At 48.7% G+C, this 14,484-nt stretch overlaps 1 protein-coding gene across 3 annotated transcripts in view; it reads right to left on the reverse strand.

The window, feature by feature from the left end:
* Positions 1-14,484, reverse strand: part of HEG1 (heart development protein with EGF like domains 1) — an 81,384-nt gene that overhangs the window by 56,688 nt on the left and 10,212 nt on the right. For all 3 annotated transcript variants that reach the window (XM_084802116.1, XM_084802114.1, XM_084802115.1), the window contains exons 2-3: positions 2,805-3,050; positions 7-306 (exon numbers count right to left, since the gene is read on the reverse strand). In XM_084802116.1, the coding sequence (XP_084658242.1) occupies positions 7-306; positions 2,805-3,050 (546 nt within the window). The remainder of the gene's footprint in view (positions 1-6; positions 307-2,804; positions 3,051-14,484) is intronic.

The raw sequence follows: 14,484 nt of genomic DNA on the forward strand, positions 1-14,484 counted from the left end.
ACTCACACGTGGGACGGTCTGAGAGACGAGGGTGACTCTGGGTCCAGGAGAATGGCAGCCCAGAGCGCTCCTGGCCCCACGAATTTCTCTTCTGGGAGAGCATGCTTGGCTCCTCAGGCTCCAGAGCTGATAGAGAGGCTGGGCTGGAAACCCAGGTGCCAGCCCCTTGCCTGTGTACAGTCCCTTCTTCCAGGGGCTCCCTCGCCCTCTCCAGCAAGCCCGGGGGTGCCCCAGTCTCTGTTTCAGAAGAGGTGATTCTTCCTTCTGACTTGGAACTGCTGGGAGACTGGGGAAGGCTCTCCAAGGCTGAAAGCAGAGGACAACAGTTAAAATCCCAGCGGACTTCCAAATGGCTCACGACCTGCAGCGGGTTCAACCTCGGCTTCTATGAAACACATAGGTGTGAGGAAAAGGCAAGGAGAATTACTCATTCTAGGAAAGAAGACCTGCCAGAGAGACCACCAACCAGAGACTGTCTTTTGACGTCACCAATGGCCCGGGGACGCCGGGGGGTGGGGGGGTGGGCAGAAATTATCAGTAACGGAGCCGACTGCTGCAAAGCCTCAGCCTACCCCTCATCTTCCACAAAGGGCCCCAGTATGTACCAGGATTCAACGTGTGCAGAATTCCCAACACTGGGAGTATCATGCGCAGGACTTGAGAGCTCTGCAGCCTCCATTCATGGATGGGACACAAAATACCATCATATGTTTCAATTACAGAGCCCAGAGCCCTAGTCAGACCTGTCACAGGGGTATGAAGCCAGGGAGCCACCTTTGATGGCTTCAGCCTCTACTTTGAGGTCCTCACCAACTATCAACCTTCTTTCTTTTTATGAATCTTTTTTTTTTAAAGATTTATTTATTTATTATTATTATGTATACAGTGCTCTGCTTGCATGTACTCCTGCAAGCCAGAAGAGGGCACCGTATTACATTACAGATGGTTGTGAGCCACCATGTGGTTGCTAGGAATTGAACTCAGGACCTTTGGAAGAGCAGGCGGCGCTCTTAACCACTGAGCCATCTCTCCAGCCCTTATGAATCTTTTTGTTGTTGTTGTTCTGTTCTGGTTTAGTTTAAGGATTTATTTATTTATTTATTTATTTATTTATTTATTTATTTAATGTATATGAGTGCTCTATCTTTATGCATACCAGAAAAGGGCATCAGGGCATCAGATCTCATTACAGATGGTTGTGAGCCACCATGTGGTTGTTGGGAATTGAACTCAGGACCTCCGGAAGAGCAGGTGGTGCTCTTAAACACTGAGCCATCTCTCGAGTCCTGTTTTTGGTTTTGTTTTTTGTTTTTTGGGTTTTTTTGTTTGTTTGTTTGTTTGTTTGTTTTGAGACAGGGTCTCACTATGTAGCTCTCACTATCCTGTAGACCAGGCAGGCCTTGAACTTAGAGAGAGATATGTCAGCCTCTGCCTCTCAGGGCCTGGGATTAAATACATGTGCCACTATGTCTGGCTTAAGGATCTTTTTTTTTTTTAATTTTAATTTTTGAGGTGGGGGGGACTCATGAAGCATAGGCTGGTCTCAAACTCAAGGATAACTTTTAAGGACATTTTAAAAAGATTTATTTTTAGTTTTTAGGGGTGCGTGCACACGCATGTGTGTCTATAGGAGCCAGAAGAGGCACTGAATCCCCTGGAGCTACAGTTACCAGTGGCTGTGAGCTGTCCAATGTGGCTGCTGTGAGTTAAAGCTGGGTCCTCTGGAAAAGTGATTTTAGCCACCAAGCCATCTCTCCAGCCCAGTCTTGAGTTTCTGATCCTTTTGCCTCCACCTTCTGAATGCTTGGGCTTACACATGTGGTTCATATGGTGCTGGGGACTGGATTCAGGGCTTTGTACCTGTTAGGCGAGGTCCCCAGCCCCTCCTTGTTCAGACTCTTTGCTGAGCAATTCTTTAACACCCAGTCACCTGGTGAGCTGGCACCTGCTAGATGTCTACATGGATGGTCCAGAGCACTTCAGGTCCCCTTTAGTCCCTTATCAGAGACTCTATAGGCTGGCTGCCAGATGGTTCCAACCTCAGACTGTCAACACCATCACTCTACTGTGCAAAACCCTTCAGTGAGCCTTCCACACCAAGCAGAAGCTTGCAGAGTACTCCATCACTGTCCGTACCCTCCTCAGCGCCATCCTGCCCACCGCTCTGTCCTCTCCGAGGGAGGACGCTGGCACTGATGCCCCACAGGAAGCCACATGTGTTTTTCTCTCCCTTTTATCTTCGCTCGCCCTGGGCACGGCATTCCTCAGCTGTAGGGCCCAGTGATTACACTTTCCTCCCTTGGAAACCCGCTGCCGGCTTTCCATATCCTGGGTTAATTAGCCTCTGAGCTTCAGTTTCCAAAACCTTTAGAGCTAGAATAACAGGACCTCACTGCACTGCTGGAAGGACTGAGAGAGCAGGCTCGTTGCTATGTAGGTGGGTGTCTAATTAGCACTACTTTTGTCTTTGTTCTTAGGGTGAGCTGTACTTGTAGAAGTGCAGTCCGTGGCTGAAATTCTAAGCTACCCACTGTGCAGAACGGAGCAGTGAGAACCACTCAAACTCCATCAACGCAAACAAAGCTTAGCCACCTTCCCAACCCCTAGGATGTGTACCTGTGTGGCGGGATGCTGGAAGAGGGATGGGGTGTGGATTTAGACTGCCTGGCTCTGAGGAGGACATGTCTGACCCACCCCCAGGACGCCCAAACGGGCACAGCTGCTCTGGATGTGAAGGTGAGGGGGGGAATGCAGCAGAAAACTTGTTTTCTAGGGTTGGACATGTTATTGTGACACACACTCACACAAGGGGCTGCCGTGGGCGGTCAGGGACGTGGTGCTCTCGGGCGAGTGTCCAATGCTGGAAGACTTGTTCTCAGGTAAGAGAGACAGGTGTTCTGGGGCTTCTGAAGAACTGTGCCTCATTCCGGCAGTCTCAGCTGTCAGTCCTTTTCTGGAACCTGAAGGGTCCTCTTGACTTGGAGAAAAGGGAGCGTTTCCTATGTAGGGCTCAGCGTCATTACTTTCCGGCCAATGGTTCCTTGCCATGGCTGAAACAACAATGGAGGGCGTCAGTGAGAGCTCAGTGGCTTACGAAAAGGAAACCTGAAGAAACCTCCAACACCCTCAAAATGACCCTTGGGGGTTGTTGCTGACTGCATGGCTGCTTCAAAGCTCTATTAAGGGAGTTTGGGGTGAGGGCTCCTCAGCAAAGAGCACTTGTTGCTTTTGTAGAGTGTCGGAGCCCAACCCAGCACCCACATCAAGTGGCTCACAAAGCCTGGGTCCCCAGCTCTGAGGACTCTGATGCCCTCTTCTGGGCTCTAAGGTCACCTGCACACACATGCATTGCACATGCGCAGACACACACACACTGAAAAATTAAATCTTTATAACTCCCCCCTTTTTTCCCTTTGGTTTTTCAAGACAGGGTTTCTCTGTGTAGCCTTGACTGTCCTGAACTCACTTTGTAGACCAGGCTAGCCTCGAATTCACAGCAATCCACTTGCCTCTGCCTCCCGCATGCTGGGATTAAAGGCGTGCACCACCACACCAGGCATAACCCCCGTTTTTATTTTCCCAAATTTGAGAATATTTCTCTCTGTGCTTGGGCCTGGAGGCTGTGGCACCATGGAAAATTCTCAGTGGGGAGTGAATGAAGTCACTTCTATCTTTAAAAGCCAAGGCAAAAAAAAAAAAAAAAAAAAGTCAAACCATCTGATAAAGCAGAGACTGAGGCAAGCCAAACTATCATTTGAATCTAAATATAACAAACACACAAAAAAGGAACAAGTTATTTTTTTTAGATTAGTATTGTCCAGAAGATAAAGTGAGCAAAACTCACATCCACAAAACTAACTCTGGTAGCCATTTTAAATATATATATATATATATATATATATATATATATATATATATATATATATACATATATATATATATAATGTATTTATTATATATATCATATATATAATAAAAAGTGAAAGTTATTCAACATATCAATTCAATATAAACTTGATGTAAGAAGTATCAGGAGAGTAACTGTATTTTTGTATTAAACTTTTAAGTCCAGTTAATATTTTATTGTCCCCCACCCCATATGTGTGTGGGTGCTTTGCCTGCGTGAGTATCTGTATCATTTTCATGTCTGGTGCCTTCAGAGGCCAGAAGAAGGCACTGGTGGTGCTCGCAGTGAAACCCAGGCCCTCTGGAAAATTAGAAAGTGCTCTTAAGCATGAACCATCCTTCCAGCCCCTCTCTGGCCATGTTTCAAGGGCTCAGTAGCCAGGGGTGTGGCTGCAGCTCCCTGGCTACACTATAGTGGCCCGATGACTCCTATTTGAATCGGGTTGGGTGGTGATTACACAAACTGCCCCAGGAGACTCGGGAGAACTTTCTACTGGGAGTTATTTCCTCTCCCGGTCCCTTGAGAATTACTGTTTTCATGTCTTGGTTCTCTTTCCTGGAGGTGATAATTAGCAGCGGCTTCCTGGCCGGGGAGGGGAGTCACTAGGGCATCTGGGAACCTCTGAGGAGGCCCAGGCTACGAGCTGGAGGTGAGAGGGTGCTGCCAGGGGCAGCCGCAAGTCCCTACGGCTATGAAGGGCAGTGCCCCGCAGGGTATGCTTGCTTTACACTTCCCGCTCTGCTGCAGAGGTCCTTGGCTTCCCCCAGGAAAGGGTGAAGAGGGAGATTTTTTCCCTCTTGGTTAATTGGACACAATAAGAAAAGTTACTCTCAAAGGAAATCGGGTGGGGGGGGGTGGGGGGGAAGGAGTTGTAGAAAGGCGGAAGTTTGCATCAAGGCTAAGAAGCCATGAGCGAGAGGAAAGTAATAAACATGGCTTCAGTGGAGCCTTATAAAAAGGCAGAGGCCCACGCACTGGGAAGTGTGGCTGACCTTGGAGAAGGCACTGATAGCCCCTCCTTCCTCGAGAAGTGGAAGTCCCAGACCCCAGTCAGCTGAAGGAAGTCCACTGTGGGAAAGAGTGGCCATAGGCACACAGCGCTGCTCACATTGGGCCCCGCTATCTCCCCGAGAGCAGCCTTTAGATGTAAGAATGGAAAAAATGCACACTATAAATAAAACTACAAGGCTGACAATGGTCCCCTGCAGTGCCCTCAATAATCCTGCCACGATCAACAGCTAAAATGCTGAATAAAATAGACTCTTAAAAAAAAAAAGTCCTAAATGCACTTCTGAGCAGGTATATAAAGAAAGATTAAAATCCTTTGAGACCCAAAACCCAACCAAGCCTGGGAACGGAGAAAGGTGAGCAAAGACCAGAGCTGACATCTATTCAACATCTGTAACCTTAACCTTCTGCTGGGTGCAGCGGGGCAGGAGGCAGACTCGTAAACTCTTAAGGAAACCCACCATGCAATGTTGGAACCAGAAGGACTAGACCCTGGACAAATAACAAATAGAAACCAACCCACAGAGGGACAGTAAGGAAACCTGGCCCTTCAGTCTCGGTCTAAGACGGAAGCTACAAGCAATTTCAATCTAAAGTCTATAGCCACAAGGCCAGTCTTCTGTGGTTCTGCAGTACAGATTTATACCCCCTAACTGATCCAAACCTCAAGTGGAGGGGTATAATGGAGAGTGGTCTTATGCCTTGTGAATCCACTAAAAAAAAAAAAAAAGACTGAATCTTTAAAAAGGTGATCTAAAGAAGTACGCAGCCCTCCTTCAGAGACCGGTGACCAACGGGGAGCTGAGGAGTGGCCCTGACAGTGTCTCGAGGAAAACCACACAAACCACACAAACACGCTATAGGAACATACTTTCAGACCAATTTCTGTCATTTGCTGATTAAAAACAACAACAACAACTTTGATAAGACATGGCAATGAAACAAAATAAAAATTCACAAACACACCAGGAAATAAATAAAATACTCACGAACAAACATTAGTGAGTCAGGTAAGATTCAAATACCAGACTCATTGAAGAAGTTGTTTATATAAACTGACACCTGAACTCAGATGTACAGGCGCCTTGCACAGATGCACGAGCCTAGTGATTTAATTTAAAAAGTGAGAGAGAATGCTGAGAATCACATAAAAAGACAGAAATTATAAACAAAGCTTTAGCAAATTAAAAAAAAAAGAAGACAAACACATTATCTAATTGGAGTTCTTTTTTCTTTTTCTTTTGGTTTTTTTGAGACAGGGTTTCTCTGTGGAGCCCTCGCTGTCCTGGACTCGCTTTGTAGACCAGGCTGGCCTCCAACTCACAGAAATCCGCCTGCCTCTGCCTCCCAGAGTGCTGGGATTACAGGTGTGTGCCACCACACCCAGCTAAATGGAGAGTTGTTTAAATTATTGGTGCAGCAGGGTAACCCCACAGGTAGTTACCTTGACGCAGCAGGGTAACCCCACAGGTAGTTACCTTGGTGCAGAAGGGTAACCCCACAGGTAGTTACCTTGGTGCAGGAGTGTAACCCCACAGGTTACCTTGAGGTTAGCTCAAAGGTGACAGAGGTAAGCAGAATTAGAATGTGCCACATCCACCCTTGGTAGGCCTTGGAAGGACATCAAATTTCCATAGTGAGAAATTAGTGGGCATCACTCAAAACCAAAATAGAATAAATAGATATGAACAAAATTATAAATGGGATCAACTAAAAGGGTTGAAAGCGACCAGAAGTTTCATTACAGCTTTGTGAAATCCATAGAATTGTTAAACTATCTGTCAGCTTATTAAAAATAAAAGCTAATGAGGGGGACTAGGACACAGCATGCCGACATCCTAGCCTGGTCTGGAACTCACTATGTGGCCTCATAGGCCACCTGATTTTAATATCTGGTCTCCAGTCCGTGAAGCTGTTCTGGGAGATTTAGGAGGCATAGACTGGCTGGGGGAAGCACGTCACTTCCGGTGAGCCTTCAAAGCTAAAATCCTCCCACCATTGCCAGTTTGCTCTCTGCTTTGTGCTTATAGCAAAGGCAGTGAGGTCTCATCTTCCCATTTGTACTGCCATACCTGCTGCCCGCTGACATGCTCAGTCCACCTTCTGGAAGGCAAGTCAAAACAAACTCTTTTCTAAGTTGTCTTGGTCATGGTGTTTTATCAGAGCAACAGAAAAGCAACCGAGACACTGGTACTTTGCTATAAAGGCCTCCGAAGGCTGGAGATCTGGAGAACTCATTTGTAATCACTTTCACTAGACTCCAAACCGGCCCCCTCGGTAAGGTGGTCTGTAGCCCCTGAATACAAAATTGGTTTGTACAAAATTAGTAGTGATGTGAGCTGGGGCCTCAGTGACATTTTTTATAAAGCATGTGAGTGGCTTGTGACTCCTTGGCCAAAGGCCTCATGACATAACTTGAGCTTGGGCTGTTCAGTCCCCAAATGCCCAGCCTCTGTTGGTGGCAGCTGTGGACGTAACTAGTGGCCCAGACAAAGCAAAGAAACCAATAAGCATCTCTCCAGAGCATGCAGGGACGAGACACACCCTGGGTCAGGATTGCTGCCCTGGCGACCTGAGACCCGCTGGCTGAGGTAGCTCTCTACCTCCTTGGTAGGTACCAGCACAGTCTAGATTGGTAAGAAGTCATTAGATGTCTCTTTGTGCCTTAGGTTCCAGCTTTTTACCCACTTTAGGATCAGGGATGGCCTCCAGGGAGTTCAGCCGAAGCTAGCCCATCTACCTCGCCAGCCGAGCTTTCTCTGTGTCAGAGACATCATTCAAACCCACTCGAACCCATGACCACAGAGCCACACCAAACACAGGAGGGGCCGTGTCTGGACTCTCAGCCAGCCCTGAGTACAGCTATCCTTCTGTACCCAGCCACCCGTGTCGGGCCGGAATGTCCCCCTGCACTAGGAACGAAGAGTAAATTAACAAGAGAGTTATACTACTTTGCTTGGATATTTACCCCCCTCAAGATGACAGCTTCCACTTATGTGGAATCTTAATGTTCTAAAACATCTGCTCGGGAACTGGCGTTCATGAGCGAAGCTGGCACAGCCTGGAATCGGATTTCCTAATTAGCAGCTGCTTCGGCAGCAACTCCTTCAATCCATAGCCCTGCCCCGTCCCCCTCACCTTCCCCCATGCCAGTGGACAGGCGTGTGTGTGTGTGTGTGTGTGTGTGTGTGTGTGTGTGTGTGTGTGTGTGTGTGTGTTCAGCTAACCTTGTCCCTGAGCAGTGATGGTCCTGTGTCATCCTAACAAGCCATTTCCTCCGGAAAGTGTCACCCCTACCTTTAACCAATCTAGCCCCACGGAAGGCCAAATGTCAAGCACAGCCTGGTACCAGCTTGTGTTTGGGGGGGGGCAGAGTTGAAGAATGAACCCTTCCCCCCCCCGCCAGCTTATTCTATGAGGCTTCAGGCCATTGGCTGATAGAGCTGAAGGGAAAAAATAATTCCCACTGGCCTTCAAACTTCAGGCTTTAAGGCAACTTTGCGGACCTTGTTTCTCGCTAAGAGGAGGGAAATGGTGCCTACTCGCATGGGCTTTGAAACTAGGCTCGGTGTGGCAACCGCTGCACACTATTTCCTAGAGGACTGAACATGAGGATGTCTCAATCAGCTTCCAACAGGGACAATGTCTATGGATGCTGAAAGGAATGGCAAGAGAGAGATGGCATGGGCATGGAGAGCGAGTCTCTGGAGAACAAAAGAAGTCTGCTTCCAAACATGACGGTGGGGTGATCTTATGACGTCCAGCCACAAACTTCCGGTTAACGCCTAGGGCCGCCAATGAGGAAGAAGGATGGAAGACAGGCGATGAAGGCAGAATTGAGGATCGGATTTCAGTCTGCCAGGAGGGGCAGAGACAAGGGCATGACAGGATGAAATCAAAAGGCCGGGCCTGTCAAGAGGAAGGAGGTATAGGCGCTGAAGGGCCACAGGAGGCCACCGCTCTCCTGCAGGAAGGCCACTCAGGCGTCTATTGGTAAAGGGTGTGGCTTCGGCTAGGTTTGGCTAAGGTTAAGGCTCACAAGGAGAGCGTCTGCAGCAGACCACCCTGACCCCCGGCCCCGGAACCGCCTGTCCTCATCTCCCCTTGGAGCTTTCCTGAGGTGCTGAACTTAAAAAGGCCCCTTGGAGCCGTGGGTTAACACCTTGCACCTAACTGTTAGATTCCAGCAGTGGGGCCTATGATTGAGTTTCTTTGTACTTTTAATGGTTTTCCTACAATTCCATTGCTCATAGGGAGGAGGGAAAAGTCTTAAGGGGGAGGGAGGGCGTTTCCTCGTCCCTCTTTTGGTTCCTTTAGTGTGTGGATTGCCACAGACTGAAGAGAGACAGAGCACACACACAGGTTCTTCCCACAAGAGTGAAATTATGTTTCTATTCTGAGGGAGCCAATTAAGAATCCCACACATGAAGCCAGGTGTGGTGGCACATGCCTTTAATCCCAGCACTAAGGAGGCAGGCAGATGCTGTGAGTTCAAGGTCAGCCTGGTCTACAAAGCGAGTCCAGGGCAGCCAAGACTAAAACCAAAAAAAGAATCCCACACATGGGCTGGAGAGATGGCTCAGTGGTTAAGAGCACTGACTGCTCCCAGCAACCACATGGTGGCTCACAACCATCTATAATGAGATCTGATGCCCTCTTCTGGCGTGCAGGTGTACATGCAGATAGAGTACTGTATACATAATAACAAATAAATAAATCTTAAGAAGAAGAAGAAGAAGAAAAAAAACAACCCCCACACATTTCCCAATCCGCAAAAACACTTTTTAACAGTAGAATTTAAGGGGCCTAAGTTACCCCCCCCCAGATGCCTGCATTCAGAATAGGCAGGCACAAGGGTAATTCTTCCCTCTGTGATGGAAGAGGAAACCGACATGGTACTGAAGTCAGCAGGCAGGTCTGCTCAGAATATGGCAGCAGAGCAGAGGCTGAAGCTCAGCTCTTTGTGTCCGGTGTCTTTCCCAATCAGTCACAGATGAAAGCAGCCGGGACCCAGACAGCTCCTCCCGAATTAATTTACAGTGTGTGGCCAAGTCACTCGCTACAGCATTGCTTTGTACCATTGATTCTGGCCAATGTCTGCTAGGTTACTTCTCTCCCCGAAGGTGACCAGGCCCTTCAGGCATCATAATAACTAATTAAGTCTTAGCCTTGGATGACAGGACAGAGGCTCAAGAGGGAGAAATGCAGTTCTAAGTCACCTGTCCAGCCAGTGAGTGGCATGTATAGATTTAAAATATCTGCTCTAACACCCATTGGGATGGCTACTATTGAAGGAAGGAAGGAAGGAAGGAAGGAAGGAAGGAAGGAAGGAAGGAAGAATAAAAATGGGAAGAAATACAGCACGGCTGGGAAGCGTATTATACATGCTGCCAGCAGGAATGTAATCTGGTTCTGCGACCATGGAAACAGTATGGCAGTCCCCACCCCCACCCCCAAAACTTAAACATAGAGTTAGCATATGATTCAGAAATCCCACTGTGGGTATCTAGCTCACAGGATGGGCAGAGGAGACTTGGACATATACCTGACACGTTGTCACAGCAGCAGCATTCACAGCAAGCCAAAGGTGAAAATAGCCAGCGGCTGACCAGGTTAGCATAAGTGGTGCGTGCAGATAATGGGAAATCTATCACACAGCTACATATGTAGGAAACGAAACAAGCCAGAGGCAAAAGGACAAATTTCGTATGATTCCACTTGGAATAAAAACTTCATCAAGATGGGAAGTGGACCAGAGGGTCCTCGGGCTTGAGGTCAGGGATTATTACTTAAGAGTTTCCTTTGGGCCAGGTGTGATGGCGCACACCTTTAATCCCAGCATTTGAGAGGCAGAGGCAGGCAGATTGCTGTGAGTTCGAGGCCAGCCTGGTCTACAAAAGTGAGTTCAGGATAGCTAGGACTGTTACACAGAGAAACCCTATCTTGAAAAACAAAAACAAAAACAAACAAAAACAAAAGCGCTTCGTCATAGGGGAGGGGAGTAAGGGGAAAATGGGAGGGAGGGAGGAATGGGAGGATACAAGAGATGGGATAACAATTGAGATGTAATATGAATAAATTAATAAAATATGTATTTTTAAAAGCACTTCATTTGGGATGAAAAGCCTCTGGAAATGAATGTGATGGTTGCAATAACATTGTAATTGTTGAGTGGCATTTAGGAATGGGTAAAACGGTGGCTTTTATGTTAGGTATGTTTAACCACATTAAAAACCAGAACATATTATTTTTACTGAGCACCAGCCGTAGGTTGTAAGTGTGACTCAGATCGGGACGAGCTGTGTAAATAGATCCGTTGAGGTCCTCTGGGGTGTGAGAAGCGACCCAGAGAAGCAGAGCTTGTGTCCTGGGAGTGTACAAGGCAAGAGCTGGGGGTGGAAAGTTCTCCTTCCTTCTTCTCACACTGCCGAGGCCCTCCCTGCCCCAGGAACCCTCTCCAAATGAGGGGACTTTCAGACCGGATGGCCAGGGGTGGGGTATTCTGGGGGCAGGCAGGAACCTGAGGGGGGTGTGTGGTGGTGGAGGTGGTGGTTGTCATCTCCCCAGAAAGGCGGCCACCAACCCTGCTCAGCCACTCCAGGCTGTGTTTTGAAGTGCTGCTGCTGCTGCTGCTGCGGATGTAATGATTTTGGGTGGAGGACATTTGGGAGCCAAATGACTTTGTGTGAACAAAAGGCTGTGGCCGTCAATGTGGACAGTCCAGGGCTCTCAGGGACTTTTGTTTCCTTCCTTGTTCTTATCCTAAAAGGAGTAGCCCTGAGACAAACCACACACATTGCAAAGACTTTGGCTGTAAGGTCCAAGGATGAAAAAAAAAAAAAAAAAAGACCCTTGGGACAGGCTCTAATGATGAAGAGTGTCAAGTTGACAAGCCACGCCACCCTCTGCCCCTGCCTATGAGAGCCAGCCTCTATGTCAGCTGCTCACTGCTGCGTCCTTTCCTCTCAGGAAGAGACAGATCTGCAGGTCTGAGGTCCACCAGGCTAGGGCAGTGGCTAGCCTCGGAGCCCTAAGTCTGGGGTCAGCCTCCCAGAAACAGAGATATGGCCAGAAGGGGGGCTTGAGGACCACCGTGGAGTGAAGATGCCTACCCAGGCAGGAGGAAAAGGCTAAAAGACCTTGATGCAACCTCACTCCCTTTGCTTTAAAAGTAACTCACGGTTGGTTGTTTTGTTTTTGTCTTCGAGAGAAGTCACAGGGTCAAGGGTTGGAAGAGTCCCACTCAGTTAAATAAGACTACACCAAGTCTTTCTGCAATTGGTAGTCTACCTTGTTGTTGGGGGGTGGGTGGGGGCACCTAACCTTGCAGCCTGCATTTTCTTTGCCCCTCTTACCCCTTGAAAAACAAATAAAAAAGGCTGCAGAGGACGTTCCTCAGCCAAAGGGGACCTCTGAAAGGGAGCCGATGCTGGCAGCCTGTGCCACGCCTGGCCAAGGGCTGAGGCAGGCGCAGAGCGAGAGCAGGCCTTTGGCTCCTGTGTGCGCACTGTGTTCACTCACACCCAGAGAGGAAGCCGTGGCGGAGACCTGCCAGGTTGGTGAAACAATAAAGAGGCAAGGAAAAACATCCTGGTTCCGAGGAGGAAGAGGGGGAGAGGAGGGCTTCTTGTGAAGGGCAGGAAGAAACTGCCTGGGCCTCCGGGTGTGAGCCCCGGGTGTGAGCCCCGGGTGTGACCTGGGGCCTGGGCTTCGACCATTTACACAACCCCGTGGGTGACTTGTATTAGTTCTGCAACTAATTTATTCCTAGACCTCTGTGAAGTTGGCCCTGGCCTCAGGGGAATCAGAGAAATATAGTTTGTTTGTGCCTGTTGGCAAATTAATGGAGGGGACCCTGGTGGGCACAAGGCTCAGGCAGGAAAAGTGGGGGATCAGGCTCTCCCTGCATAGGGAGCTGCTGTGGGGCCCAGAGAGGCAAGAGTGAGACCAGTTAAAGAGGGAATTAAAAAGTTGATAAGAATTGTTTTTTTGTTTTTGTTTTTGTTTTTGTTTTTGAAACACAGTCTCTCTCTATAGCCCTGGCTGTTTGTAGACCGAGCTGGCCTCAAACTCACAGAAATCTTCCTGCTTCTACCTGCCGGGTGCTGGCACTAAAGGCTCATGCTGCCACACACAGCTTGCTAAGAAGTTCCTTTAAAAGGTGTTCACTTCCTTCAGATGGAACCAATAGGCTTCCCCTCAGGTGGGCTCCCGGGGTGGCTCACCAAGGATACTGAGATGCAGACAGGTTACATAGTAGAAAGGAGGATGCTACCTCTTGCTGCCCCTTGTAGCCCGCAGCTGAGAGGAGCCTGTGTTCTTCTAGGAGGGAGAGAAACTGCCAGCAAGGAGGGAGGGAGGGTTGGTGGTAGCTACTGGCAGGTGAGAGAAGTGCGGGAGTGATGTCAGTTCAGTGTGGATGGGAGATGAGGGACCCGTCAAGAGCAAATGGAGAGCTGGGTAGACGGAATGTCACGTTGCCTCTGTAAATGCTACCCGTGGGTTTAAACACGTGACCATCTGGTAGCTAGCTAACGGAACAGGGCTGAGCTGCTGAGAGGAGGCAGGTAGAGCCAAGCTGGTTCCCCTGCCATGCCTCTGTCCTATAGAGTCCTATAGGCTGTACATCTATAGGTCTCCCTGATTTGCATGCCCTGTTCCTCTTCCTCCGGCCTTCTGGCAGAACCTGGTTGTTTCTTAGAACCAGTTCAGCAGTTAACCAGCTCCCTATGCCCTCAGGCCCTTCAAGAGACAACACCAGCTGTGCCCAGATATAAAGCTCTCCCTTAGGACTCCACATTTGCCTTGTGAGACGATTTTCACCTACTTGATCACGTCCTTACTATCTGGTGGCATCCCTATGTCTCTCCGGAGAGACTATAGTTCACAAGGGCCAAGGGAGCTATGAAGGGCTGCTCCCTTGGAGAGAGAGAGGGAACCGGGAGGACTGGTCACAACAAGCCAAGACAAGTAAAAGGACAAAGAGACAGAGGGATGAAAAGGCCCCTGACCCTGACTTCAAAATGCCATGCTTTTCTCCTCTTCCTCTCCAACTGTCTACCCATCCTACCCTGTCAATCTCGGTGAAGCCCCCCCTTAGACTAACCGTCTGGTGTACAGCATTCATAGCAAACATAGCGGACACATGTTTACGAAGCACATCCATATGGCTCCCCGTCCCCCTTACCCCCAAGTTTACAATCACGAAATCAACAGGACTGACTGGTCATGTTATCTCCATTTTTACAGATGTGGAGGCGGGTCTGGAGCAAACGACATGCCTGAGGAAGGTCTTCTTAGTTCTCCACATTAAGACTAAAACTACTCTCTGTGTTTACGGATGCCTTCACAGTCACAACTGTTAGGAAGTGGGGAAAACCATGAACGGCGCTTCCGTTTTTAACACAACCCCGAGACACTAAAAGCACCCCAACCCCCTCCGCCACATGGCTAGACATAGAAGGGGCCAAGACCAAAGGCCCTCTCCTCTGACCCACATCAGAGCTCCTGAGCCACCACTGGCATCTCTTTACCGGCAGCCACAGACAGCACCACTCTGTGACCACAAG

Source organism: Acomys minous, assembly GCF_964271855.1.
Source record: "Acomys minous genome assembly, chromosome: 11".
Lineage (NCBI taxonomy): Eukaryota > Metazoa > Chordata > Mammalia > Rodentia > Muridae > Acomys > Acomys minous.